Below are 20,743 nucleotides of genomic sequence, written 5' to 3'. Positions count from 1 at the left end.
CATGTGATGTTATGCACGCACAAGTTATGGATGAATGTTAGAGAAATATCCCATACACCTTGATCACTATTTCGATACTAATCAAACTGTCTCGTAAGTACTTATTATCAGGTATTCTTGGTTGCGTGTTCAAAGTCGTGATATATCCTAGTTTTGAAAAAAAGTATAAATTATTTGCAATGATATACGAAATCAACTGTATATGCAAAAAACTCAATTCAAAATAGCAAACAATGTATTTCATTTAAGCAGGACAAAATTATTATTTTAATATATTATCGGACGTAAACTGAACTCACCCTTTCGCATATTCTTCTTGTAAATCCCTCTCTGACTTTAAATTCATGAAAATTGGAAAATTAAATATCAGGCATGATGTGTTTTACCTCACCACAAGTAAATAATCGTGAAAGATCTAAAATATCAATTAATAGGAATTAACGCTAAAATATATCTGTGCATACACAATACCAGTTTTCTTTAATATGTTCTATTAATTGTTCTATCACATTTAAAAATGGATGTGACCAATTTCACATCATTCTATTCGCAGATGATATCAGATGTGAATATTGTATACGAAGTTACAGTTTCTGTAATCAAATATCACTATGTAATGTCTAACGTTCGTGGTTCTATTTCAGAGAATATTTTGAAGAGTGCAAAGTGTTCTACAAATGTCTTATCCATACTTCCGATGATGAACACCGTCCGTGTGCCAAGTATTGCCGCGAAAAGAGTAACGAGTGTTATTCCCGCTGTGTGGCGAAGTAAACAATGACTTGCCCTTTGTCCCTGGAGATGGTGGTGACATGTACTGGTGACATGTACTACATGTAATGCTCTGGATACCCAAACGATTCTTCGTGTCAATACGTGGACGGTGAACCGAAATTTCTCATTTTAATAGAGTTTGAATTAAAAAGCTTTTTGTTAAAATAAAAGTTGGCATGAAAAGAATCATTTTGCTTAGCAACATAATTTATATCCGTCATTATGCAGTTTCTCCGTGTTGCAAACTAAAACATGGGTGTATGTGTAGACATAGGGACCGCAAGAAATGGTTAAGATGTCCCGACATTTCCACAAGCCCTCTGTTTCGCCAGTTCGAATCCCATGTGAGGCAGCGGTCGGCGGGTTTTCTCCTGGTAGTTAGGCTTTGGTCTATTAATAAACCTGTCAAGTCCTTAAATGCGTTTGGCTGTTGAAAGGACATAAACCCAATCAAACTAATATCTTACACATCGATATTACCAGCGTGCGTAGGTGTATGGGGTATGGTAATTTTGGTCATTTTAATGCTAGAAGAAAAAATAGTCCGGCTGGGCAAAATCGTGAAATAAAACTGAAGAAATAATTAGAAATAACGACAACCATGAACATATATCTTAACATATTTAATAACACCAATATCTTGTAAAAGCCAGCACCAGATCAAGACTATCGTCTCTCAGATAAATAGTATTCCTGAAATTGAAAAGATATTGTAATTAGACGTATTTAATCGTTACGGTATACTTTAATGATAAATGAGGAATAATTGTTAATGCTGTCATATTGTAATAATAAAAAAAATATTTTAATATTTAGTTTTTGACTTAATGAAACATGACGTGTGCTCCTACTTTATTTTGTGGCGAAGTTTTAGTCTCGTCAAAGTCTCGTTTTAACCTGGATTTTGGTGGGTTTCAAAATTAATTGTTTGAAGCCAGCTGGAATATGAAAGATGGGGCAACCAATTTTTTTTTAAATTCTTTTAACAAGAGTTTTAAGAAACGTTCCATTATCGGACATTTTTGAAAACGCGAGTTCTTTATGCTTCTTAGAAAGTTGAATTTTTACCCTTTTTATTACAATTGATTACATAACTTACCAGTGCCACGACATTATCAGTTATATTAATTTAAGTTCATTCCTACTTTAAATCTGTAGATCCAGCTACTGAGAGGTCCACTAGGATGAAGCATTTAAATATCGTACATGTTCGATAAATAAACGTACCTGTTATACATCCTGTAAGAAATGTCGCTAATGTTCCAGCTAATAGTACTCTAAATGTCATCCTCGATAGTTCTTTAAGGCGACTGGGAACAATGACGGCAAACGATCCAAGTAACATGACAATTGACGGAATACTTACGAAACCACACAAAGCGTAGGTAGCTATCAGCTCGGAACGATCCTGTAATCACCAGAGTATGGTTTTGTTTTAATTAAAAAATGACAAGTCTATATAAATTTTAAATAAATGCACACAACTAGTTTTGAAATATACTAAGGTTATAAATTATTGTTCAACTATTTTAAAATTAAATCTACATGACAAGATAAGGAGAGATAACTCTTTTGATCACACATTATAACAAGAAAAAAACCGTACGACAAACATGATATTAATGATATAAATACATGCATAAAATTACCGCAACTTATTTAATGGGCTTTTCCCAAGTTTACCCCATTATGTTTAAAAAGGATACGGATTTCAAGAATATTCTAATAATAATTTGGGTAATAGGCTTAGATTAAATTAATATACGATGGATAAATATAATCATGGTTGACTAGATGAAGCATTCAAACTACTGTTCAGTGATGGTTAATAACGCCACTGCGACGTCACTCTTTTGTGCCATTCATTCAACCAATCAGAATGCTATATTCTATAGACGAATTTTAGTTAACTTAATAATTATTGATGTTATAATTTGGTGTAAGCGGTAATTACCGTAAGAACACCATGTTCTAACGTTGTGTTCCAGTTCGGGAGGAAAATATCACCACTAGGTGTCAGCACTGTGTTGTTGTAAATTGTAGTATATTCTTTATACTTGTCCTTATTCTTGAAATATTTTGCTATTTGTATATAACTGAGGAATAGGGTGGCGAAAATGCGGACTCCCAACATTTCGGCGACTTTAAAACAATCCACAGCGTCGATTCCCATGATAAATGCTAGTGGCCAAAACACATAAGAAAAAAAATTCTGAAACGAAATAAAAACAATGTGAAAAAACAAGTAAACAAAGGATATGGATTTATATAAATCTTAAAATTGCTTCCGAATCTTATTTCTAAATTATTCGTAATGTAGTTTAATCATTGTGTGGCAAAAGAAATGAAATGATACATTGCTTATAATGTAAATAGAAGAGGAGGTAACGCCATATGTCGTACCAAAGTGAATATCAAATGATTGGGTATCAATGTTATATTTAATGAGTGCACACTGATGAAAATGCCATTAATCAGCTCACCCCGAGTGTGAGCTCTTTCACTCCAGCTCTCTCTCCAAACCACGTGACTGCCGCATTGACGAAGGCGAGGAGAGATATGTAAATGAGAAGATTGACGAGCACTTTCTTTACGATCTGTAAGCCCTGAAGTCCACCTGCGGTAACAGCCTCCGGTAAACTAGTAGGTCCACTGCAGTAAACGTGCAATACAGTTAGTTATTGTAAGGGGACGCTAGTAAATGTTTCCCAATTGTGAACCAAGTTGCAATAATTTTAATCGATATGATTTGAGTTTTAAATAAAACCGTTTGAATACAGTAATAGAAGGAAGCGGATATGAATTATTTTGTGAAATTGAAACGCTAATTAAAACACAGATTTCTATGAGCATTGTTTACAACTTTGAAAGCTTTCCTTTAGCTGTAGTAGGTAGCCTTTATAATGTGTATATGTGAGCGCGCGGTATTACTCTGACTTACGCCATGGTTGGGAGAGAGAGTTTTTGGTCGTCGATTTTGATCTTTTCGGACGGATAGATAATTTTAGATGCCACTAGAGAGGCAGGAGCTGACATGATGGCGGCTGTCATTAGGTATTCGATAGGTATCTAGGATGAATAACACACAATGACAGATTGCATGGCATAATTATATACTAATCAAATATTGTATTCATACAGAAACCAATTCTCGGTCTTTATTGTAGGAAAGATCATCCCATCTTCTTAGTCATTGATTTCCTTGGAGAACTGTGTCTCATGTAAAGCCAGTGGCGTCCTGTTTTGAAGATTATAAATGTCATGTATAACATAAAATATTATGCATATTAATGCTCATTATCATTCTTGATCATAGTGTCATTAGACCACGGTTTTGTACCAATCACGCTCCACCATATAAAGGACAACAAATGACTACATCACGGGATAGCTTATTAACGTTTAAACGAGTAGAACGGTTTCTTACCCCGAAATTGCTGAACACTATGAGAACGATACCGGCTATAGACGACACTCCATTGGTGTAAACACAGAAGAGCTGTGAGGGCGATAGTCTCTCCAGATAATCTTTCACGAACATGACAGATTCTGGCTACAACAAAAATATATATCAAAGGGACCGATGTAGACATGTTCCAAATTATACAGGCATTAAATATTATAGATTAATTAAGCCGAAATAGACTATAATTTGGATAAGACAAAATAGCAGGTTATATTGAAATCGATATCTTATTTGTTATCGTCATCGAAACATTAAAAGTGTTGAATGCACATCGGTATAATCTGTTTAGCGTAGTTAATTATACTGTGTATAAATGTATTGAAATCGACACATACATTAAATGTATCGCAGATGACAAGTATTTTGCCGTTTCTTGTCGATCATTTATGCATTATCAGTGTATGCAGTTACTTATATCAGGGAATAATTAAATGTGAATTCCAATGTAGATAGAGAATAACGTCGGACATCATAATCTAGAAATTAATTGAGGTAGGTAGAATAAATAAATTTTACAAACGCCACTCAAAACTATATTGGTCACAGCGTTGATAGACTCCACTGGACTAGTTTGTAGACAGTAGCCAAGGAAACCGCCAAAGTTTGAAATGACGAAGGTCAACACGCTCAGATAGGACAGACCACCAATTACGGCACAAAGTACGATCACGGAGGGAACGACCTACAATACACAATCATATCACATTTGCAATGTAAAAAGCTTTAAAAAATAAGCATTTGATGCCGATATAATTTTACATCACATATAATGTAATAATTATAGAGATAATTCTACATCACATATAATGTAATGATTATAGAGATATTTCTACATCACATATAATGTAATAATTATAGAGATATTTCTACATCACATATAATGTAATAATTATAGAGATATTTCTACATCACCTATAATGAAATAATTATAGAGATATTTCTACATCACCTATAATGTAATAATTATAGAGATATTTCTACATCACATATAATGTAATAATTATACAGATAATTCTACATCACATATCACATATAATGTAATAATTATAGAGATAATTCTACATCACATATAATGTAATAATTATAGAGATAATTCTACATCACATATAATGTAATAATTATACAGATAATTTTACATCACATATAATGTAATAATTAAAGAGATAATTCTACATCGCATATCACATATGACATTATAAAAAATTGCGATGTGAGACACACACATCTCTTCATATGAAAAGAAAAGTTTTATACGCCAGTTTAATCATAGATGCTATTGGCTGATCATAAAATTATCGACCAATCGAAATGCTGTATTAAAACAGAATTATAGCATATCGATAAGATATTATTACATCAAAACTACATTATCACATTGCATTTGCCTTATTCGAAGACTACGTCAGAAACATAGGTTACAGATAGTAAATTTCAACTCACATTAAATATAACTTTAAATTCTTTGTACTGTTCACTGAAAATAAAAGCAGAGCCAAAGTCGAAGAAAGCAATGAATTCCATGAATCTGTCTGTTAGCCATCGTACAGCCCCGATACCCCAATCTGTCCGGAGGATGACCAGAGCAAAGCCGAATTGGAGGGACAGTCCCCAAAATACGGTATGCCAGTTTATCTGGAAAACAACAAATACCATACAACAAATATAAACTGAAAATCGAACGAACAAAAACAAATTAAGTCAGCATACAAAATAACTCAAAACACTCACAGTAAGAGAACCTGATGCCTTCAGCCACTGCAAGGCACGGAGTTAAACTCCGGAATATGCCTGGAATATTTTGTCATTAATCAGAATTCATAGAAATGAAATTATTATTTCAGGTGTGTGATGAAATTGTTCTAAATAGTTATTACTTAATCTAATAAATGTATAAACAATTCTACAACCTGGCTTGTGTGTTTGTAAATATAATACTCTATGCTCATCTTTTGGGCTGATTTTGGATGACCTTCCACTTATATGTAATTTTTTGCCTGTGGAAGATACGTGCGATATTTCAGAAACTGAGATGCACATTTTTGTATCTTTTTGTAATACATTATGACTTAATCACTTCCATTTTACTCACAACGGACAAACATATCGTACCACACTCTCTATGCTCAGCGCTAAGCTTAGAGAAAAAATAATCGTGTCTCGTCCAAAAAGAGCCAAATGCATTCCTCACAGATTACGAGTTCTCAACTGAAGGTCAAAAGCTTGGCGGTGTCAAGAGAGACATTATGAAAAGAAGAGAAAAATAATTTCCTAAATCATGACGCCTTTTACGATTCGTTCATTACATCCATGGTTAAGAACTGCAGTGACTTACATTTGCCTTGTTATTTGATATGAGGAAGAGAATGAAGATGAAGACGATGATCCCGCCCAGGGAGATGAAATTCCGGGGTCTCGTTTGGACAATGGTCAGTCCTAGATAGACAGCGATGAGTACCAGTACCACCAGGTACATCATCCTATAGAAACGGAGATAAAATACTCATCTGGTTTCTATAAACGACACTCCATTCGAGTAATGTGATATAGGGTGACAAAGATATTTAGTTATTTCAGTCGAATGCTCTAGAAAGTTTTCAAAACGTTGATTTTATTATTTAACTGATAATTCTCAGTCTACACATATATTAGCGGACGTGTTACTCACCATCTTATGATTTTCTTTGCTTTGGTAACATTTTTGGGATTTTTGGACCCGAGCGATTGTTTCATTGATTGGTATACTGTGAGAGTTTTAATGATTCCCCAGCCGAGGTACATCACCAATAAAACAGTACAGACCAGTAGCCTCCACGACCCCTCATCTCCGAACTGGAATCGGAGTGAGTAGACAACATACGCCAAGTACAGCAGCAGTATAATAGTAAATATTATTTGTTTTATAAGCTTTTTATATTCCAAAACAGCGTCTCGGATCTTATAAAATAGTCTGTCAATGAGCAAATTCTTCTTTTCCCTCTGATTAGCCTCACTTATTCCCTCTTCAAGTGTAAGTATCTCTGGTGCAGGGTTTTTATCGATACTTTCAGGGGAATTAATTTGTTCCACGAATTGAAGATCATTCAGTGAGGTTTCCTGTATGTCTCCATTGTCCAACGTGTTATTTCCAGGAGATTCCTGGTCAGTAGCCATTGGGGCTGGGGATAAAATATGTTAAGATATGTAAAGTACATAGGTTATGTCATTCGACATTCTACCTAGATAAGATTGCAACATTAAAACAGCTAAAACGTACTGTCTTATAGATAACTGGTAAAAAATAATATGTAAGATAAATATTTTATTAGGCGAAGCGAAGAACTTCTTCGCTGTCTGAATCTGAAATATAAATCCGATTTATTTGTAATTAGATGTTTAAAGAGACTATATATGAGCCTCAATTTGTATACGAGAAAGTATTGTAGTCACTTTTAGAGTCTACGTCGTTGATATGCACTTTTATATATTAATTTGAATCTTTCTAACATGATATGTAATCCAAGGTACATGTATAAAATAGGTATACAATTATGATGCAAGTCGCACCAAACAGTTTGCCTGTATTTATCAAAAAATTCAAATTTTGTTTTATTTATTTATCGAATGAAACGGTAAAATTAATGTGCAAAAAAGAAAATAAAAAAGAAATAATTTATTTGATGTAAGGCTGTCAGTTTTATTATTTAGTATTTTGGTTCATATGTACGAGATGAAATCGCAAAAAATATCACATCTTATGGACTCCAAAGAATGAATGTCGAATATCCTATTATCAGACACCGACCATTTATACGATGTGCGAACACATTCTGTACAATTGATATATCAAACTGAAGAAGACGTCCTTGCCCTTATATTAAAAACTCACCTCCTCGCTTGACTAGGCTTGAAAGAAGACGACAACCCGTTTTTATACAGGTATGGGTAGTCTTCTGGTAATTTTGTCCAAGGAATCGACAGTTTCAGTAAGGAAAAGTAAGTTATATCAAGTTCAGGCCAATAAAGATTTTTTTGTTTGCCTATATACCAATGAACTTAAAAATGAGTTATTAGATGGTCTACTGGCAGTTGATAACATCACTGCTGGAGGACTTCACTAAAACACATAGTGTACGATGGGTAAACATACAGATAACATTATCACCTATATAGGAACCCAGAGCGTCACATATGGCAGTTAAATGTGGTTTGTCAACTTTACATTTACAGTGAAGTGTTATCCGTTTAGCAAGGAAGACTTCATTCAAAATAGTTCGCAATGATAAAACACTTGTAATAAAACACCTGGAAATACTGAGCTAAAACAAACGGTTCTACCTACCTGTATCAAGTCTATATTTATCTTCAGATAACAGCCAGCTGAGGCGCAGTGGCCTTTCAGGGTAAACATACAATTTTGTAAGTAACACATCACTGATTTCTGTTACGTCCATTAGGAGAGAAGTAGATACTGCTGATTTTTCTATAGTCAAACAGGGAAATGGCGGCGATAAAATTATTCTGTACGTTTAGAACATGGGGAAGTGCAGTGCATAATACTAACTTTATAGAGCGTATATTTTGTGATTTTAATTTGTTTGGTTTAACGTTATAATAACAGTCAGGGTCATTTAAGGATGTATTCTGAGAAGTCTAAATTTTCTTGTATTCAACGTTTTTGCTGATATAGATTTTTGGAAATTGGAAATCATACCATAAGAGATAATGAAAGAAAAAGCAGATGTCCGTGTGCTCGTTGTTGAGCTATTGTCGCTCAAAGATAACTTATTGACAAAATTTTGGATTTTATCGGAATTTTGCCGTTTTTACCATACACACAAGAGTTTAAAGCCATAATTTCCCAGTTAGGTGTTTGATATGTATGCATGTATGTAGAATTTATTTTCCAGTGGTCTTTTTTGAAAATATACTAGTTTTGATCTATAGGACTAATATATCTCAGAATAACAACATATGCTATCCCTACCCGTTAATTTTGAGCTACAAAATGCACCATTTTCAGTCATTTTTTCAAATTTAACCCTTTATAGAAAAAGTTCTGGTATCAAACTTTTGTTAATATTTTGCATATCAGCAGGAAACGGATTTTCTCTTTCTAAATCAGACAGAAAAATGGGGGTCCGTGTGCTTACTTTTAAGCCCCATTTGAATATTTTTTTTCTCTCAGTATTTTAGAGTTAAAAATTAAAAGTGCTCAAATTACCATAAAATGTAAAGAATAAAGTGACAAAAGTGTATCATTTCACTCATTAATGCTCACTGTTTTATAACCACAGACCTAATAAAGATTCACAGGAAAAAATAGCTCAATACAGCTAAAAATGCTAGCGCAGTGATGATTTAAGGATGTATTCTTCTGATGTTTCAGTCCCGTTGAAGTCTCGTTTCGACATATATCAAAGAAGTTATGAGATTTTCAAATAAAATCTATCACTATCTTTAGCAAGTTGCCAGTTACAAATTTTGTCCAAAAATAACATTTCTTTTTTAGTAGATTTCTTTCATACGGGAATTTTAATAAATGACCCATTTGGCGGCCATTTTGAAAATGTGCCTTTTTTCGCTTTGAGCAGAGCCAAACAGTTTCATCACTGCGCCAATATGTTTAGCTGTATCGAGCTAATTTTTGCTGTAATTTTTTACTAGCTTCGTGATAATTAAAATATTAAGCCTTAATGTGTGAAATGATTGCTTTTGTCACCTTATTTAATTAATGGTAATTTTAGCACTTTTATTTTTTACTCTAAAATATTGAAAAATAACGGACATTGAAATGGGGCAAAAAAGGAAGCACACGGACCCCCCATTTTTCTGCCTGATTTAGAAAGAGCAACCTTTTCCCTATTGATATGCAAAATATTTCCAAAAGTTTAATACCAGAACTTTTTCTATAAAAGGTTAAATTTGGCAAAAATGGCTGAAAATGGTGCATTTTGAAGCTCAAAATTAAGGGGTAGGGGTAGCATATGTCGTTATTCTGAGTACGAATGTGAGTCTTATTAATCATAACTGCTATATGTATTTTTAAAGAAGACCACTGGAAAATAAATTCAGCAAATATACATGCATATCAAACACCTCATTAGGAAATTATGATTTCAATCCTTCGTGTATGTCGTTTTGTGTATGTCGTCAAAACGACAAAATTCCCATATAATCCAATATTTTGTATTGGATTAGGTATTTTTCAGTAACAATAGCTCCAAAACGAGCACACGGACATATGTGTTTTCTTCCATTTTCTCTATGGTATAACTTCTATTTCACAAAAATCTTTATGAGAAAAAAAATTTAATTCAAGAAAATTTAGACTTCTCAGAGGTGTACATCATTAAGTAAGAACAATTCTGGTAAAAAAAGGCTCTAGTCCAAGAAAAAAAAACCCATAGAAAACAACCAATTTCAAAATGGCCGCCAAATGGTCCATTTTTTAAAACCCCGTATGAAAAACTACTGAAAATAGAAAAGCAATTTCTTGACAAACTTTGCAACTGGTAACTTGCTACAGATATTGATAAGTTTAAAAAATCTCACAACTTCTTTGATCATTGTCGAAACGTGGCTTCAACGGGACTGAAACCTCAGGGTTTGTGGAATTATGTTGGAATATCTCAGCCCCGTGATTACTGTGTCCCTGTACATCAAATATTTGCGCAATGGTTCGGTTTTCTGCATTTCTTTATTCAACATTCAACAGTAAACACGAATTAGTGTTGGTATTGTGCCTGTGTTTTGATAGCTCAACCGGGTCACATTACCATAGGGTATTGCAGTGATTGCGCTTCTTGAATAGCATGCTACATTAACATATTTATGAGGTTATTTTCTGTTTACTGTTTTTACAATTCTTGGATTCCCGGGTGCTTGTCGGTTGAAATCTTTTAAAAAAGGTTAAGAGGCTAATTAAAATGCCTTACAAGGGTAAAGCTGTACTGTCTATTGATAGACCCAAGTAAGGTTGTATTTTTAATTCATGGACACTGCTGTCAGCACTGGCGTCCGTTTTGCTGATCCGATCCATTTTCTCATCTGTTTTACTTTTGGTTCTGAATGTTCTTTCATTATAATCATCATCATGAATTCTGATATTTCCAAGTAAAGTTCTTTCTTGCTTAACCTGAGAAAGACGTTATGTACTGTTTCATATGGGCTACTCCTATACGTAAAGTTCTTGAAAAAATATATTGTTTATTCTTTAGAAAGTAATGTCTATACTCAAAAAGGTGGTCTTAATATGTGCTACGAAAGACATTTTAAAAGAACACATTGTATTTGAGAAGCATCTATGAATCACGCTTCTGTGACTGAAGTTGAAGTAGTAACCGGAAAGATAATACCACACACATTATATTACAACAGAAATATATAAAGTATTGTACAATTTTATTTACAAAATTAAAGAAACCTATTTACAGAATTAATACACAATTGATGAATGTTTCGTGTTCCATCTTCATCAGGCAAACAACAACCCTGTAAATCAAACGTATACTATAATTCAGCACGTTCATCATTGTTATAATGTAGAAATATTTAAAAAAATCAAATCGTTATTGAACCTACGAATTCATTCATAGTTTTTGAATCCAAGTCATAGTTGAGATAACTTTACAGTATATATAAGAAGGACAGTTGGATAATAAGACTCTTTCTTATGTGGATATGAAGGATAGGGATATTTTACCCGAGGGTCACAAAATGTAGTAAAACCTAAGGCTTGCCGAGGATTTTGCAACATTTTGTGATCCCGAGGTTAGAATATTCCTATCCTTCATATCCACATAAGAAAGAGTCTTATAATCCAACTGTATGAAAGAAAAAACAGTACGTACCAGCGACACATGCAGTAATGTAACTGGCTATAGTTCCAGCTATCATTCCTTTCATGGCTATCTTGGATAATTCAGCTAGTCGGGTCGGGGCTAAGGCTGCAAAGGCTCCCAAAGATATCCCGATAGACGGTAAACTGGAGAAACCGCACATAGCGTAGGTAGCTATCAGTTCTGACCGGTCCTGTGGAGATTTACGCAAATCCATAATCAACGTTTTATTTGCTCAGATAGAAGTTCAGATAAAAGTACATTAATAAATCATAAAACAAATTGATATTTTATTGCAAGAAAATACTATATGATACAATCTATCATCTATTTCTGAAATGTGCTCTGCTGCTACAATATTGCAAAGTTTAAAAAAATGATAACTAGATAGTACAAATGTAAATCATTAAAAATCAAATACATGTAGCTTTTTCCGTTTTCCTTAAAATGTCATATTTGCATTTGCTTTGCTTTAATTTGTCTCTAATATTACAAACTGATGATACAATAACCAATAAATCTATTGCTTTTTGCTTTATCATGAGTTGTCTCCCCCTAGCTCACTTTTCATTACATTTGTAGGAAGGGAAATTACTCTTGTGTGCGGTCAATATATGTGTACTATGTTGTGAAGTATGTGATTTAAAATAGTTCTTAAAATGTAACATCTATCATATTTGTCTTTCATGTATTTTCTGTACATGTTGTTTTGTGGATATTATGTAAAATGAATAAAAGATAAATGTTAAAATATTTCATATTCTCTATTTATATGCAAATTATGACTGTTTGAAACTAATACCGCAATAGTTGTCAGTAATTACCGTGAGTATTCCGTTGTGTAGTGTGGCATTCCAGTTAGGTAGGATGATATCACCACTAGAGGTCAGCACTGTGTTGTTGTATAAAGCTGTGTAACTGTTGTATTTTTCCTTGTTATTGAAGTACTTCCCCATCTGTATGTAGCTGAGAGCTAAGGTAGCAAACATGCGCACTCCCAACATTTCGGCCACTTTCAGACAATCAATAGCGTCTATTCCCATAATAAACGCTAATGGCCAAAGCACATAGGAGAATAATTTCTGAAAAAAAAAGGAAAAAACTTCGTTCATACTGAACAAATCAGAAAACAGCTAACATCTTAATGCCAATAGTCTAATAGTTTGTTAAATCTTTAGTTTAGCAGATTTATCAAACATTGCAAATCTATAAATAAACAACTGAATCAATAGAGATGAACATATACCCTAAATCACTTTGCTATAACATTCAATTTTCAATAAAGTAAAATACCATGTATTATATTTATTGTAAAATGAACGTGTAATATATCTTTAAATAACAATTTCTATAACCATTCCTATTTTCCACGTTGTATGGAATTGCGTTTTAACACGTCGCTTACTAAAGATTAGTTCACGTTCATCTTAAAGTGCTTACCTTCATTAATCTTAATAATAACGTTTAAGACTAAGTTACCTCAAGAGTGAGCTCCTCCACTCCCGCCCTGTTCCCAAACCACGTGATCGCCGCGTTGACGAAGGCAAAGAGAGATATGTATATGAGGAGATTGATGAGGACATTCACCATTAGCTGTAGACCTTGCATTCCTCCTTTAGACAGAGCCTGTATGAAACTGTTTGGTACTCTGTTAACAAAACATAACTCGTGAGTATCTTACATGTTATATGTAATTGTACAGCTGTCTCCATTCGTTTTATGTTAAAATTGACTTATTTCTATTTTTAACGATATGACGGATGTTCTTAATATCATAGACAGTGGTTGTTTCTTCTATCAGTGATGTTTTCCTTTCGTGTTTCCCCGGATAAATCAGTATGTTGCGCCTTTGTTCAATTGGCTCTTGGATACATAAATTTTGTAATCCGATCATAGCATTGGAATTGTATATTATGCTCTTCCTTACCGCCCAACAGAAATAATAGAACGATTAGTTTGCCCGTTGTCAGTAAAATGTGACCGGGTCATCGAGATAGCACTAGAAAATGGACGATAATTATACTATTATAAGAGAAAACAACACAAACATACCACAGTCATTAAGGTATTAATAGGAAATTAAACATTATCATCTTACCAACCAAAAACTGTTAGATATGATTCCTTTTTCAAATTCGTCTATGAATATTAAAAAAAACTATATATATATATATCACAAAACCAGAAAAAATTATAATGTTTGTTATTTAATTTCCTTCCTAATCAAACTTACCCACCAGTTCCAATAACACATTTTCTGTCGGGCTCTTTGCTTCTCTCGGATGGGTATACGGTTTTGGCTGCCACTAGAGCGGCCGGGGCGGACATGACTGAAGCAGTCAGTAGGTACTCAACAGGAACCTTACATAATGGATATAAAAAGTAATTCATATGGACAAAAGGATACATCAGAGATTAACTGGTAATTTATATTTTTATTATATTTTTTTTATATTATTATTCTTCTTAAGATACAAGAAAACAATTATGTTGACAGTCATGCTATATCTGAACATCATCATACGATGTCCGATTGGGAGATTATGTAAATATATATTATATATAAAAAATATCAGAGAAAACACAATTTAACAAAGCATGACAATTTATTGACTCGTGCCCTATACGGGCCTCGAACTCAGGATCTACGGCACCCAATCGCCTAGCCAAACATACCTGCGCCTTCTACCATTGCGCCACATCCACATATACAAACTTATTCTAGTTATACTAAATACAACGAACTGTTGGTGACTTACTCCAAATGTAGCAAACACGACTAAGGCAGATCCTGCTATAGACGATAGCCCGTTAGTGTAGACACAGAAGATCTGGGATGTCGTGAGGGAGTCTACATAATCATTAATAACCATCAAAGACTCAGTCTACAAGGAAACAAAGGATGTCGTCAAGAGGGAGTCTATGTGCTCAGATAAACTTCGTATGTGTTCACTAATGATTTTAAAATCTTAGAATTAGGCTTCTAATGCAGATAAGATGTACATGTAACAAATTAATTTTTGGCTTATGAAATTATTTGGTAACCATACTGAATATATATATATATACGAGTTACCTCCTTTAGTAGCATGTGGTTATCATAATCAGATATCTAAAATACGAGTTACCTCCTTTAGTAGCATGTGGTTATCATAATCAGATATCTAAAATCATATTGAGGTAATCAAAATCATTATAAAGTGACATACGCATATCCGCAGAGGATCATACATGTATGTTTTGGGGACATTACTTGATCTCTTTCGAATAAATTAGTTTGAGCCGAGATCGGTCTTCCCGGACAAAATATGACTTTTCAAATCAAAACACCTAAAAGAAGTATAAGCACAGGAAGGATATAATCTTTTGCTCCATCGCTTTACAAAAGCGCAAAATCTGCGGCAAATCACAATGCAAGTTAAATCAATAAAGAACACAATAACAAGTTCAGCATCAGTCCATGTTTCATGAACATTCCTTAAATTTAAGGAATCCCATAACTTATAATTCTCCTTAGAAACGCATAACCGATTTTAAGGAAAGCTCCTTAACTTAAGATAGTAACTTAATTTCTGTAATGCTTTCCTATCGAGAATTTTGAGTAAAGGAATTCCTTAAAGTAAAGGAAAGTTTATGAAACTGGGCCCAGACCGTAAGATTGAAATAGTGTTGTGTATTTGATCAGAATTGTGAGTTATGTTTATTTAATCTAATTTCGTTTTATTTCTTTAAGAAGATTATATAGCGTATTTACAAAATAGTTGTTATAGCATACCTACACCACCCATAAATATGTTTGTCGCCGCGTTAAGGGATTCTACGGGATTGGTTTGGAGACAGTAACCAAGGAATCCGCCAATGTTGGAAATGATGAACGCCAAGACACCGAGATAAGACAACACTGCAATGGCGGCACAGAATACAATCACAGAGGGAACAGCCTGAAATACAGCAACATAGATAACAACATTGGTACCTCTGTACAGTTACTTGTATACATCTTCTGTAATCAATGATAGCATAATTTTCGTTTTCCAGATTCAAAATAGCTTGTAATGAAGGAGGATCGAAGTTGTATGGGCAGATTTATAACAGCAACATCTGATTACGCGACAGTATATACCGATTTCATTGATTCGTGAGTTTTTGATTTCATTGAATCGCGAATTTTTGTATTGCAGTTATACACTTAGCCGACAAATCACATTTACACAAAACAGATAGAATGCTTCCCGAAAAAAAATTGCATTCATTATTCACTCTTGATTTAAATTCCATTTTTTTACATTCCACATATAATCTCAATTTACACAGACCAGCCAAAGCTTTTAAATCACCCATGTATATCCATTGTGTTACATTGTTTTGTAAGTGTCAAAACAAAACAAAAAAATGACAGGATAAAAACAACAATTGAAGATATATACCTTGAATATGATGTCAAATTCTTTGTACTTTTCACTGAAAATAAAAGCAGAACCTTTGTCGGAGAAAGCAATGAATTCCATGAACCTGTCTGTTACCCAGCGTACAGCCCCGATACCCCAGTCTGTCCGGAGGATGACCAAAGCAAAGCCGACCTGGAGGGAAAGTCCCCAAAACACGGTGTGCCAGCTTATCTGTGACCAAGGAAAATAGTTGACTAGTTATATCAAGCATACATAGTGAAAATGGTTGAATGTAAATGAATAACGGGACTACTGTTGTCCAATAAATACAAGTATCCATGATTAAATGTGTTAATACATAATATGTGATATGACCTTAGAATTTTGTTTCCTTTTATTGAACAAAATAATGATTAAACATGAAATATATACACAAGTATAATCCGACAGAATACTTTTTAACCTAGACTTCAGAAAGAGCTTTATTCGCCAAATGAGATTAAGATTAAATATCCATAGTCATATTTGTGACATTTATTTTTTGGCAAAATTTCCATTGACTTTTTTATTGAATATAATATATACAACATTGCTTTCTTAACATATGTAGTAATTTGCATTTTCATATATATCTGCTGTTGTCAATTTCGAGTTTTCGTCTTTTGAAAGAAACTTTTTATCATACAAGTAAGTTAAAATATTACAAAACCACTTCCGTCGTCTTTTAACTGATCTTCTTTTTCTTGTAATATTGTTTTAGATACACGTTAGAACCTTTTGGGGTATGGGATACACTTACATCTGTCTTGTTATTTGACATGAGGAAGAGAATGAAGATGAAGACGATGATCCCGCCCAGGGAGATGAGATTCCGGGGTCTCGTATGTATAACGGTCAGTCCTAGGTAGACAGCGATGAGTACCAGCACCACCAAGCACAGCGATCTATATATACCAAAGTAATACAGTTAGTATTTATAGACTTATCGGCCTAACTTGACATTTACAGCCATATTTCGATTGAAAACATAGACTTCCTAAACGCATTTCTAAACTTTATCAAATCAGAACCTGAAACAGAATATCGGTAGATGTTTTGGGGATTCACTGTGTTAAACGTCAAGCTCATAATATCTGCACTTAACTTTTTTTTTCTATATTACAATCACAGTCTGTCTTATTGTGATATGAGGACCTACATTAAAGGGTCAATACAGTCTAAGAGTACATTAATTTTTTTACATGTTTCGGTTCGGAAATAAACCAGTTCTAATTGGAATTAGATTAGGCGGTTTAACTGTGATATGGCAGAAATGCGCACTGTAGTGTAATGTATGTGAAATGTTCAAACTCGCTTACTGTCCGCCATTACACATATTAACTGTATGTCTTGTATGCCGAACCCTGGCCCTTGCTAGTGTAGTAAAGATTTTTTTGTCTAGAACTACTAATATCGCTAGAGTGTTTACCTAATTAGATGCATGTTCATGTCTAAAAATAATTGCATCAATTCCTCAGTAGTTATGTATTGCATTTGTTTAGCGTGTGTGACTCTGGGTCGGGAAAGGGTTACAGTATACTTTTTGTACCTGCTTAAGCGTATTGATCAACGATTTGGAATTTCAACGGTATCAATTAAAATACTTAACAACGTCGTGAAATTTGTCAATATTTTTTGTTATATGTTTCATAAGGAATGTAGAACAATACATCTATGTCATATTTTGCATAGTGGTTATGTAACAGAATTAGCCTCACTGAATTGTTCCTTTAAAGTGTATCCCACTGAACAAAGAGAAGAACTAAGCGGGAGTAGAGACCGCTGTTTTTGTAGACTATGTTAAAGAATCCCGTGATTATTAGCATTCAACATTTATAAACATCCATCAAACGTGACATTCCATGTTCAAATGATCGATCAAAGATAATTAACCATGTTAATAAAATTTAAACTTATCTGGGAGACATCTTGAATAGAAAACACATCCATGCACTAACGATATGAGAAGTTATAGGTTACATTGTGGTTATATCCATATTAGGCTAACTAGGCATACAAAGTGCCTTTGTTATGATTGAATAACCAGCTGTGGAATAGAAAGATAGTGACATTTTGCAGTTCTTAATTATTGAGCGTTTGAATATGAGATCCCGGGAAATCCTGCTACAAATGCGAGTTATTTGCTATTCATTCTTTTTTATATAGATATTTATATATATTGATATCACCATGCTAAAGACATATTAGCATAACATCCGTTTTGATTATCAATACTCGTCAAAATCATGCGTAGCTAATTATAATAAAAAGACGGATCTCTGAAAAAGGTTTTGTTTTCATGCCGTATATATAGCTGGTGGTTCTATTGCGCGGCATCTGACTGAGAATTCATTACCAAATTTCGTTGTTCCAACTGACCCAAACAAGGAATGCATATGGAAGCAATAGGAAACAGTAAAGAACAGTCGTAAAAGTGACATTGTGCTAGATATATTCATGTAAATAAAAACTTTTGAAGTCGACGAATTAAGTTTTAGCAATGACAAATACTTATACGATACAAATTTTCTCAAATCAAATATCGCATTGCTACATTTTTATATTCAATTTGATACAAGAGAATACTTACCGTCTTATTATTTTCTTTGCTCTCTTGATATTTTCAGGATTTACCACTCCAAGCGAATTTTTGAATGAGCGGTATACTGTGAGAGTTTTAATGATTCCCCAGCCGAGGTACATCACCAATAAAACAGTACAGACCAGTAGCCTCCACGACCCCTCATCTCCGAACTGGAATCGGAGTGAGTAGACAACATACGCCAAGTACAGCAGCAGTAAAATACTGAACGTGGTCCGTTTTAGCCCCGTTTTGTGTTTTAAGATAATATCCTTGATTTCTTGAAATTTTTTGTCAACAAAGAACTGCTTTTTGGTATCCATGCGTTCTTCTTTCGAGTCGTCAGCTTCCATAGTTCCATTTACTGACGGCTTTGTTTCCACATCCAGTCTAGAGCTCAAAGAGGACATTCCTTCTGCATCCGAGTCCATTTTATTAAGCGATATTATTGTGACCGGTCCTTCATCGTCCGACGTATACTGTGATGTTTTCATATTGGAATCCGTATGATAGTAGAACTAAGCAAGCACTAAAGAACATGTTGAGGATATACAACGATAACACGTTACACAGGTAACCTCATGCTGTACATTATATACATGTATATTTATAGGAATGTAAGTTATTGTATAACTCAACGTTAATGTTATAAGTGAAACTCTTTTCTGTACTGTCGTAATGGCCTATCAAATTCCAAGCATTATCACATTTAACATTAATAAACAAAAGTCTATGAAGAAAATAAATCATGTAAATTTGACACATCGCGATGAAAAAAGTTTTTTTTTTTTATATAATACTTACCGACTAGAAGTGTTGAAAGGTCCTTAAATAAAACGATAACTGGATATATATATGATGTTACATAACTGAACCTTTTACAGTGTCAAATAAGCTTATAACAATATGATGCGTAATGCCCTAAGGCAATACACTCGCGAATCCTTCATCGTTAAATGTCATCCAAGGTAAATCGGCGACATTTTTCAAGAGCGTGTCACAGTCATCTATCAGTGCTCGCTCTATGATTTAGAATTACTGTCTTATTTGTGTTCTTATTTAACAAATAAACACCAGAGATTTAGATTATATATATATATATGAATATGTATGTTATTTAAATATCTGTAAAAACACAATGGTGTAGTTCTTTTATCACAGTATACGTACCGTATATTCATTGGTTTTCATTATTGACGTTATTCGAAGTTATTGAATTAATTATATTATTAACGTTAGACCTATGGAGTAAGTGTTTGTGTATCTGGGTAGCAAAATACTGGACCGTGATGTGAAAATAGTTATATATCAACGGAAACCAACATTTGAATCGTAAGTCGATATAGATTAAATGCCCGTCTAATACATTTCACCGCCAGATCTCGTTCTCCCGCTATAACAATTAATAGATTTACAAGTCTTCCTTCTAATAGATTTACAAGTCTTCCTTCTTGTTTTACTTTTGAGCTTGTAACATTACATTTCATACAACTTTTTACGCTTGTTTAAAGATATTCCTGATAAATTTTATATGAGAAATTCGTCATTTTTTTCCCATTTTTTACGAAATCTCCACCGTCACTCCCTGATCAGATTTGATCTCGAGTCGAGAGTTCGTTCCCTATATCAGGAAATTCACCTCAGTATATATAAAACTGTAGTGTCTGAGTCTACTAAA

General features: G+C 33.7%; 2 protein-coding genes across 2 annotated transcripts; both read right to left on the bottom strand.

Annotated features, from left to right (window-relative positions):
- Positions 1-623: 623 nt before the first annotated feature.
- On the bottom strand, positions 624-8,670 carry LOC138315043 (uncharacterized transporter HI_0519-like). The gene is made up of 11 exons (XM_069255770.1): positions 8,559-8,670; positions 6,906-7,395; positions 6,573-6,717; positions 5,681-5,872; positions 4,761-4,922; positions 4,202-4,327; positions 3,716-3,843; positions 3,258-3,426; positions 2,729-2,986; positions 2,002-2,182; positions 624-1,467 (listed from the first exon to the last, which is right to left on the bottom strand). The coding sequence occupies exons 1-11, from the start codon at positions 8,668-8,670 to the stop codon at positions 1,451-1,453; spliced, it is 1,980 nt and encodes a 659-aa protein (XP_069111871.1). The 3' UTR covers positions 624-1,450.
- A 2,974-nt stretch (positions 8,671-11,644) lies between these two features.
- On the bottom strand, positions 11,645-19,783 carry LOC138316951 (uncharacterized transporter HI_0519-like). Its single transcript, XM_069258588.1, has 10 exons — positions 19,075-19,783; positions 17,245-17,389; positions 16,485-16,676; positions 15,837-15,998; positions 14,817-14,942; positions 14,291-14,418; positions 13,537-13,705; positions 12,882-13,139; positions 12,070-12,250; positions 11,645-11,710 (listed from the first exon to the last, which is right to left on the bottom strand). The coding sequence occupies exons 1-10, from the start codon at positions 19,557-19,559 to the stop codon at positions 11,694-11,696; spliced, it is 1,863 nt and encodes a 620-aa protein (XP_069114689.1). The 5' UTR covers positions 19,560-19,783; the 3' UTR covers positions 11,645-11,693.
- Positions 19,784-20,743: the final 960 nt, after the last annotated feature.

The sequence above is a fragment of the Argopecten irradians genome, chromosome 2, assembly GCF_041381155.1.
Source record: "Argopecten irradians isolate NY chromosome 2, Ai_NY, whole genome shotgun sequence".
Classification (NCBI taxonomy): Eukaryota; Metazoa; Mollusca; class Bivalvia; order Pectinida; family Pectinidae; genus Argopecten; species Argopecten irradians.
Note: the sequence above shows the minus strand (reverse complement) of the source record. Positions and strands in the feature narration are given on the sequence as shown.

Coding starts and splice junctions, on each gene's coding strand:
- LOC138316951 (XM_069258588.1), bottom strand. CDS start 19,559: ATGAAAACATCACAGTATACGTCGGACGATGAAGGACCGGTCACAATA. Junction 13,140..13,536: donor TGGAGGAGCTCACTCTTGAG/GTAACTTAGTCT, acceptor TTTTTTTTTCAG/AAATTATTCTCCTATGTGCT. Junction 12,251..12,881: donor TACACAACGGAATACTCACG/GTAATTACTGAC, acceptor AAATCTCCACAG/GACCGGTCAGAACTGATAGC.
- LOC138315043 (XM_069255770.1), bottom strand. CDS start 8,670: ATGGACGTAACAGAAATCAGTGATGTGTTACTTACAAAATTGTATGTT. Junction 6,718..6,905: donor GCAAAGAAAATCATAAGATG/GTGAGTAACACG, acceptor CCGTTTCTATAG/GATGATGTACCTGGTGGTAC. Junction 2,987..3,257: donor TGAAAGAGCTCACACTCGGG/GTGAGCTGATTA, acceptor ATTTCGTTTCAG/AATTTTTTTTCTTATGTGTT.